The 10,031-nt window shown below is 43.4% G+C and overlaps 1 protein-coding gene across 1 annotated transcript; it reads left to right on the top strand.

Moving 5' to 3' along the window:
* The first annotated feature begins 2,586 nt into the window (after positions 1–2,586).
* LOC129382479 (uncharacterized) lies at positions 2,587–8,217 on the top strand. The gene is made up of 4 exons (XM_055066500.2): positions 2,587–2,696; positions 5,169–6,060; positions 7,726–7,790; positions 8,089–8,217. Exons 1-3 carry the CDS (start codon positions 2,660–2,662, stop codon positions 7,745–7,747), a joined length of 951 nt encoding a protein of 316 aa, XP_054922475.1. The 5' UTR covers positions 2,587–2,659; the 3' UTR covers positions 7,748–7,790; positions 8,089–8,217.
* Positions 8,218–10,031: the final 1,814 nt, after the last annotated feature.

Raw genomic sequence — 10,031 nt, 5'->3', positions numbered from 1 at the left:
GCTTTCATTTCGCGATATATTGGCTGGCGCGGCCAATCTGTCTCGTGTGGTACGTTGAAAGCGGGGCGAACTGTGGCGCGAATGCCTCGCTCTACGCCCTCCGTGGCTCTTGTCAGTCAGTTACATAAGAGAACCCTTCGAAGGCAGGCACTGCTATTCGCTATGAAAACAAACGAAGGTGACCTCATCTAAATGAGGAGAGCGTTCGATTGGACTGTTCATACTGGAGATCCCGAGAGTCAGCGCGCCTGTGAAGCGTGGGCGCCATTCACAGAAGCCGCCGCAAACAGAGCTCCCAGACGACGCGCGCTACCCTGGCGCCATCTCGTAGGCATCATCGCCGCACTACGATTTTCTTCTCACGTTTCCATCATACCCTCCTGCTCCACTTTTCCCCTCACGTCTTTCATTCCCCGCTGTGCTCCGCGTTCGCTTTTTTCATCATTCAATGTGCGTGTTCGCTCGGTTACGTCGACGCTGACGGTTGCCGCAAAAACGGGCGCCTAAGACCTTCGCTCTAAAAAAACAAAAAAAACACGGGAAGAAGAGCTTCATAATGAGAACAATACAGCAAGAACAGATGCTTTACAGAGAGCACACAATTTTTCTATGAAAGCAGCCAAAAAATAAAAGAAAATCAGAGATGAGTGCAGCTAAACAGAAATCTCATGAGAAAATGCCAAGCTCTGAACAGAAGGAAGACAACACGTTTTGAAAGATATAACCATGCAGAAAGTGACGTTTGTATAGATGTTGCATTATGTGGAGAGACGAGTGCAGGAACGCTGATGGTAATATGTTTCTTCGTAGTCTTCTATAGAAACCACTGTGAAATAGAAAGCTATTCTATCCGCAATCGTACCATTTTCTAGAGTGATTTTAAGTTCAGTTCAGTTTATTTTCATTAAGGACCCCAGATTTCAGGGGTATTATCTAAGGGTTGGGTAAGGGATTCGAATTTACACTCTTTCATGTAACATAATCACGCATATATATACACATAGTATACATATTCATGCATATTGACACGTGTACTTTATCTTTATCGGGCGACCACTCCTCACCACATAACAAATGTTATCGCACAGCGAAGGACGCGCCTGCATGTAAAAGAAGTTTCTGGAATGTTATCAATGGTTCCATCGGCTGTCTTTCCCCGCAACTTGTGTAATCTGATTGCATGTATGCGCGACGCGAATTGTGTAGAAGTTTGTGGAAGACACGCGGGTCCCAGCGGTTACTCTGGAACATTCGACGACTGATATATAAAAGCCGACGCGCTTGACCCGCTGATCAGATTTTCGACGATCGCCGACTGTGTTCGCCGCTGTCGTTGTGCTTTAAGTGTATCTTGTCTTTGTGGGCACAGGTTCGCCCAATAAAAGCTAGTTTTGTCTTTCACAGTATTTCTACTGCGTTCTTTAACGTCACTACCACGTGACAATCTGCACACATATTAACGCCTACATATGTACATATAGATACACGTATATAAACACAAACAACATATATAATGAAAAATCAAGTACAACGTAGTTGGAGGTGGTCAGTGACGTGTTGTAAAAATACGGATGGGCAGGTTGCGTCGACAATGGCAGGCGGGAGGTCGTTCCAGTCTGCCGTCATGCGAAGAAAAGACGAGGCTAAAAATGTTGATGTTCGTCAACGTGGACGTGAAACCTGCTGCGAGTAGGTGGTCTGGTGTGATGTATGCGCTGCGGGCGTGATATAACATCTTGGGGTGCTTGATGAAGGCTAGTACTGTAAAAGAATTTGGGGAAAAGACAGAGGCAAGCGATGCGCCGACTTAAGATGAAGACTGAAAGCCCAGATAGTATTTCAGTGACGTGACGCTGATGACATACGGGTATGACGAGTGGATGAATCGACGGCGCAGTTTTGTCCAGCTTCAAGGGCGTTGATGAGATATGCTTGATGCGCATTCCAGACTGCGGAGGCATATTCTAGTTTCGGTCGTACAAGTGATGTGTAGGCAAGTAATTTTACCTGGTTAGAGGCTTTGCGCAAATTACGGAAAGGTAACTGAACGCGGAAATGGTAGCTGAGGTTGCCGCAGCTGAGGTAGAAATTGACGCGGAAATCGTAGCTGAGTTGGCCGCAAGGTCAAAGTGGATATAGAACACAAAGATGAACGAAGAGAACGCATTACATTTCTTTTTGTGCAAATCATGCGCAGAGCAAGCTGGAATCGGGCAGAAACTATTGTGCTGTGACACTGGGAGACGTGCCTTAACCTGACATTTGTGTCGCCGATGACTAACAATAGCAATATGGCGTATTCTTTAGTCGCTTTACATTGTGTTACTAACGGTAGAACACATCGGTTTCACCATGCTCGTGCTAACGAGAGAAGAAAAAGAAGAGAAAGAAACGCAGGAAGCTCGAACATCTACCGCATGTGCATGTCCTCCACGTCACCTCGAGAGCCAGCATGACGATGCAGCGAGAAATAAATGGGGTTTATTTTTTTTAAATACAGTGATCAACTTTATAAAGAAAAATAAAACTACCCTTTAGCAAGGCATTGTACTCCCAAGCCCCAATGGTTGCCTGATAACTATATAATAAGCAGCGCTGTAGTCCAAAATTCGCACTTCTGCAGGTCGTCTAACCAGAGCCACCGCAGGAAACAGCCGTCATGAAGACCTTCGTTGCCATCGCGCTCTTGTCTGCTGGTGAGAAGCTGCAATTTCTTCTTCTTTGCTTGAAATCGGCATTTTAGAAACAAACGCTTCAAAGACAGACTTCAAAATGTAAACTGTAGTTTATATTCCTCGATAATTTCTTCAAGGTCCTACGCCCTTTTGATTCAGGAAAGGGCTTCATGAATTTTGGCGAATAGGATGTAGGCCTAACTCCAATTTTTGAATATCCTGCTTTAGTCGAAAAGCTAACGACGTCGCGGCGACGTCAAGGATGTTATGGTACTGTTGAGAATGTGAACTGTTTTTGTGCAGGGAAAATTAACAAAATATCGTCTGGTTGACTGCGTGATTGACTGCGAACGCAGTATAATATATATATATATATATATATATGCATCCCTGGGCAGAAGCTTGTGTGTGGAGTGCACGGTGGCGTGTCCACCCGTACTTAGTTTTCAATTAATTCTAGGCTCCGACCTCCACAACTTCTGTTCAGTAAGCCACTAAAAGTAAGGCTTACCTGTGGCTAATACAGTCTCTCCTTTAGTGCAGGCTAAACTAGAGTTGTATAAACAGAAATATTAGGTGGAGCAAGATAGGCATAGTGTACTATGGTAATTCCTGATGGGCTGTTAGCACTTACCTAAGTGCAGAACACCAATTTAGTGAACCAATCACCTGACTTTTGTCCCTCTTTATCGGGCTCCTCGAAATCCTAAGAGAGGACTGTGAACCGAATGGATTCACAAGTTGTAAATACTGAAGCAAACCAGATCATTTTGCTAGGAACGTGTATCCATTCAACATAGCCCAACGTATGCGCTCTCATGCAACACTTTCTACATACCATCGAACTCGTAATATCAGTACTCCGTTTCAGATGAAAGAACTCTTCTAAGAGCCATATTACTTTTTCTTACTATATATGGATTCACAGTTTGGTACAAGTAGGCCCTATTACGTAATGTCATATAAGTTAGGAAGGAAACGCAGACATATTAATTTGAACAATCATAAGCAAAGATATTCCTAATTCGAATTGTTCCAACGGACATCAAACTACGGGCTTTCATTTCTTCTTCTTTCGTTATGTCTTTTTGCGACGTTCAGTATTAAATGCCTGAAGTGAAGTTTCAGCTGGTATTTAGAAAATTCTGATCTCAAAGATTACAGCTGATATTATAGCCGAGTGCGGAAACCATGAATTTCACGAAAATCAGTGATTCACAAACGTTCCCTATATTCTCTAACGTTCCCTAAAGAGCGCTCTCGAAAGGTGTCGTCACTTCAAAAAGCGCTGCTTTGACGAGCTCCTCGGGTGCCCCTAGCTGTTGTTTCCTTTCGCTACATCTTGTTCACCTGCTGGTAACAAAATTACTTAACCCATACCTCCACCAATCACTAGGAAATTTAATAAAACGGGTAATACAGCGGCATCATTGGGCAGCGCGCTGGCTCCTAACATCGCCGTCAGTCCCTTTGGTGTAGCGTTGGCGATTCAGCTGGCTGGCTCCTCTTCTCCATCACAATTGCATGCTTACCACTTCTACAGGAGCGCTTCAGATTCTACATTCCATGCAGTTGAATGCAATTACCTAAATTAGATGCGCACAATAAGTGTCTAGTCACACTTCTTATATTGATAATTTTAGCGCCGGTGTTACCGACAGGCGGCTGTTTATCGTTTCGATATGGCTCCGCTATCCAGCTCTTCGGCCCTTCTTGCAAGATTTCTTTTGTATATAGCAAGTGAAGTGGTAAAGTTTTTAATTAAGCCTACTGTACATTCGTTTTAGTCATTTACATCAGGCTCTATTGAGCTGCCCGTAGCAGCTAGATCTGTCAAACCCGCTTCTCATTGAATTTGAAAAAAAAGGGGGTACCAGCGAAACACAAAAAACGCGCACACAAGGAAAAGGCGTTAGACACGGACGGACGCTGGACTTTCAACTGTACTTTATTGAAATTTACATTGCCACACATAACACCATCATGCAGCAACTGGCCCAAGAGCTTGCGCTAATGTACCGCTTCTCATTGTAGCCATGCATGGTGCTTTGTTCAAAAATATTTACTAAGGAGCTAAAACATCCATGAAGCGGGTCCTGTACGTGCTTGCGAGCAGATACATATATAGCTTTTTCATGGAATATAAGAAGCAAATAACATATTCAATGCATGGAGTCAGCCCACTTTAATAGCACATATAATAAGCATCCAATAGACAGAAAGCCTTGCACAGAATAAAAGGAATAATACCTAATACTAAACAATGATGTTGCGCGTAATAAAAGCAAAAACGAAATAAAGTACAGTAAAAACGACAGACTCAAGCTTTTCTGTTGCGGCTGGTTTTTTAAATGTTGACTGTATGTTTCCATTAGGAGCACTCTTTTTTCCAAGACTGCTATGATCAGCTGCCGGTGTTTGCGTGTATAACTGCAGTACATATGTAGAGAACCCACATAATTGCGCTGCAAATCTATTTTACCTCAATCGCAGCCTCCCTGGCGTATGCTGCGCCACGTTCCACCGCGAAGACCGACTTGGCTGGTGCCGCCGGTCTGTCAAGACCCAGCAATCTCGGTGGCAGTGTCGGACCTGCCAGACCTGTCGGATTTGGCGGGCCTGCCGCACCTGGCGGATTTGGCAGACCTGCCGGATTTGGCGGACCTGTCGGATTTGGCGGACCTGTCGGATTTGGCGGACCTGCCGGACCTGTTGGACCTGCTGGATTTGCCGGCGCTGGCACACAAGGTGGCAGCCTAAGCTCAGGCTTTCCAGTTCTCAGTGGACCAAGCGGAGCCGCAGGACCCAGCGGCGCTAGCGGATTCCCTGTTGGTGTTGTCGGTGGTTTCCCAAGTGGTTTCCCCGGTGCCTTCCCTGGCAGTTTCCCTAGTGGTCCGAGCGGAGTATCCCCCGCTGGCGCCGGCGCTTCCCCCGCTGGTCGTCCCGGATCTGCTGCTCCCAGCGCTGCACCCTCAGTTGGCCGACCTGGAGCAGCAGCCGGAGGCCTCCTACCCAGTGGAGTCTTCCCTGGGGCATGGTACCCTGGTAGCTACAATGTATGGCCAGCCTATAGCCCAGTATATTACGCACACGGTCCCTATGGATTTGGCTTCGGTGATGGCTACGGTTTTGGCTTCGCTGGCGTTCCTCTCGGCGGATACTTCTACGGTACTCCCGGAGACTACTACGGCGATAACGACTACTGGGGCGGCCTCGGTGGCTATGGTTATGGCTACCCTGGCCAGGGTTTCTCCTGGGGCCCTCAAAGTTTTGGAGGCTTTGGAGCCTCTTCGTCTTCTGCCGGTTCTTCCGCTGGCCAGGGCGCAGCAGGAAGTGTCCGTACAGCTGTAGGAGCTGCTGGAGCTGCCGGTGTTAGCAGCGCCAGGTAAGGATTTTTGGATGAAAGTCGTAAATCCCTTTTGATCAATCAAGTTTTTCGGTGAACAGCACGCTGATGCGAAGAATTCTTTTATTGAATACCTGATTCGACATTCTCCCGACGCGTTAATAGGCGTGTGTTTTGGTGTGGGACAGTGAGGAACACATTCAATACCGACAACGAGTGAGCCGCGAATTTCTCTTTTCGCACTATTTACTTAGTTGCTCATACATTGGTACTGCAGTATGCTGCATCCTGTAAAAGCTGAGCATTATCGCACCAAAGTCACATAAATATTGCCTAAGATTACCTTTTACCGAAACACCAGCTACACAACTTTTAACGCTCCGCCAAATAAACGTACCGTTCTTTAATCACGCGGTGCAATCACAGAATACTGAGCACAAATTTTACAAAGTTGATAAAGCACTATTCCTTATTTCTTACACTGCGTTTAGATGTATAATGTGAAGCAACGCATCTCGACTAGTTTACGCAATCAAATTATTCGTATAACAAACGCCTTACAAAAAAAATATTTGAATGACATATTGTGTCATGTAGCGCCCACAGCCTCGCAACATGTTTGATTTCAAGTATATTCGCCTGAGTTCAAGCCAAACTTCACAAAACGCCAATTTCAATTCATGCGTGTAAGTTTGCAAGTATTCGGTGGCTTGTAAGCGACACAATAGCTTCTGCTGTCTCCCGTTCCGTTCCGCGCACGCGCATGTAATACTATGATGCTTCTGCACATACCATTTCTATTCAGTTGCAGGCTTCCGCCTATTAGCACCGTGGTTCCCTTAGCACGAGACATTCACTCGCGATTGAAAATTACGTTTTCAAGTTAATGTATTCGGAATCATTTTCCCCAATCCTATAGCATAATTAAACATTAGGCTCTTAGCCAGCCCCGAAATTAATGCACTTATGTGCATTTTGTGCTTACACTTCAGCAAGATGTGAGGTACGCACGACAGGTGGAGAAAAGGTAGAGGACGTTCGGCTGCTTGCTACTCGGGTGATCAAGGCCGTCGCGAATACTGCTGCTACTATATGTGTAATCACTGATAAATATTAATCGTCTTTCGTGCTATTTTCACTGCAACACATAGTCATGCAAAAATACGGGACATATTTTTGTAGAAACTTCACCTAGAGATATTTTAACATCACATTTTATTAGTGTTCATTTGCTTTTCCGCCCTAACGAGCAAAGCGCAGAAAAAACTAGCTTACTTGAGGCCCCAGTTGTCTTTTATGTTGTAGATTCTAAAATATTCTCGCGATATCAACTAACGGAATTAGAGTTTTCAATCTTCGGTACCACAACCAAAGAGATAAAGCTTCTTTGCAGTTATCACACAAGTTGGAAGTCAAGGGCTAAATGCGCCCTCTGTCTGCCCACGCAATAAAAAGAACATTTGATTTCCATTCATATGGCTAGACTGTGGCAGAATTCAGGTTTCTCATAGCTGCCAGTAACCTTTTCTCGAATAATCGCATCCGCATTTCTCTCTTCACTCCTTGATGCTTCTTACATTTTATTTTTGGTCATGTTGCGAGGAAATAAAAAATAACTAGTTCTTACGCTAACCTAAAAAATATGTGCAACAATATTTTCCCCAGGGCCAACTAACGCCTTTTACTTCTTTGCTTACTTTCTAGCCAATCACCCACAGGGAAATAACAAACCAATGTGACCATTCCTGGCCATCCCACAAAAGCAAAACGTGAGTGGGTGTTTCATAGACAACTGCATTCGTAGCCTCCTTTTAATAATATTAACTTGCCAAAATTAAACGATTTCTCTCGGTTTTGAGGAGTCTCCGAAATCTTAAGCCATAGAACCTTTACGAAATTTTAAAAAATTTGCTATACTCAGTTCAACTAACGATACACTGTAACCAATTTTTTTATTTCAGGTAATTATTGTTGGCATTCTTACTATACAAATCTATCGCATTTCGTTTCCTCTTTCGAAGTTATACGTACGAATTCTAACCATATGCGTTTTCTCTCTGATTCCAGCTACTTTCTCCAGTTTTTTCGACAATAAATGAATTCAACAAATTTTCCAACACCAAAAAAAATGGGCAATTCAACAGCACAATCTCAGTTACTACCGAATGAATAAAAGAGTTAATCTTTCAACGGAAATGAAGTGTCGTCTTCCTAACTATTCCTGCTAGTCACGCTATAGAAAGCCATAACTACATTACACAAACTTTTCGCGCAATATATACAACTTGTGGTGATTAGCCCCATCCCCAATGACCAGTTCAAAGATCATTAACACACTACAGCTGTGCACCAATGCCACTACAACCGTGGCATCGGTGCTTCGATTTAAAACGTAAGCATATGGCATACAATCCAATACAGGCAATGAATTTCAGGTTGCGCGAGCACCTGATCTACAATTCTTCGGAAACGTCTTACAAACTTTGCTGCCATTGTCAGCTGATCTAGACTCTTCTCTGCTATGAAAAGAGAGTGCGAAGAGATGTTTATACTTTCACATACTTAGTCGATGGTGGTTGTATAAATAACTGTCCTCAAGGCTCCAATAGGAAAGTTGATAGCGAATGTTTCTTAATTAGACTTTACAAACGCATGCTATCAGACACAAGGTAAGTCCGCCTCACCTAGAATGTGCTCAGCTAAGACGTCACGCTCCCTACGCTCATAAACTTCCTATAAAAAAATGTAGAGTCCAAAGACACGAACTGCAAGTCCCAGTTGCGAAGCACAGCTTGTCTTCACTTTGATTCCTTGAAATATTTCAAATAATTTTGCTGGTTTTGATGAACACCTGTTGCACTGTGCCTGTCAGGTTTGTGGAATATCTGCATTAGGTAAACTATATCTCGAGTAACATGAAGCATTTGCAATAAAGTAGTCGTTAGTAGTGCCTCTAACATGCGTTTATATGTGTCCTTCTCAGGGGTTGTTTCGTAACGCTGCATAATGTCCTTAGGCTTCTTGAACAAGTGGCAATAAGTGCAACAACACATCTTCGTCAACAATATTCAAAGAAATCTCAGAAGCAATAAAGAAGGGTAGTTCTCGTTTCGAACCTGTGAGCTCACTTTGACAGTATCACGAACTTTCGTTCAACCGCCCAAAACCACTCTGTCACCACGCATAGACAGATTACTTGGTGTAGACTGGCATTATCTAATACTATTCTGCCTGTTTTTGCAAAGAGTCCTTCAAAAATTGAATTCTGTGTACTTTAGAGATGTTCAACTTTGAAAAAAATATTCGTTTCGGTACATTATAAACAGCTTTAGTCATTGTTAATTAAATTTTTCAGAAACGCGTGTGGCATGTAGCATAAAACTACTCGCTCAGCGGGACTACTCTAAGAGGTAGACATCATTTGGACGAGGAAGATAAATACCGAACCGACAAATTACGATACCTTTCCTAACTAACTTTTACACTAATTTGTTCACGGCAGATGTTGCATTTTACAAACCCTGACGAGTTAGTTCGCAAGGCAGTGCACTTGAAATGGACACTGATGATAATACCATATTAGACATTTATGTGCACATAATGCGTGACAAAACACAATGGTACTACAGTTATTTTCGAACATCGTAGTACAAATGGGCGTCTTCATTCAAAAGTACTTGGAAAATCAGTGCATTTTTACCGCAGGTTTGACAGCCTTATCCGTAAAATGGGGCTAGCTTCAAATCTCGCCAAAAGTGGATGGAGTTTACTTCGTAAAAGGCCATATGAAGTCACATACTGAGTTATAAACATTATAAGCGAAATCTTAATATTGTTCAAATACTGTTTGTGACCAGTTCACGTCTTTAGTACTTCTGTGTAATGTGTAGAAATGTGCTTTTTGCATAAAGTGTTTTCTTAATTATACTAAAGTTAAGAAATTTGTCATGTTGTCAATTCTGCATTTGATATCTACTTATTACTTCGTTTCGGAACCACTAGGTTTTTCA

The sequence above is a fragment of the Dermacentor andersoni genome, chromosome 6, assembly GCF_023375885.2.
Source record: "Dermacentor andersoni chromosome 6, qqDerAnde1_hic_scaffold, whole genome shotgun sequence".
In the NCBI taxonomy this organism is placed as follows: domain Eukaryota; kingdom Metazoa; phylum Arthropoda; class Arachnida; order Ixodida; family Ixodidae; genus Dermacentor; species Dermacentor andersoni.
Note: the sequence above shows the minus strand (reverse complement) of the source record. Positions and strands in the feature narration are given on the sequence as shown.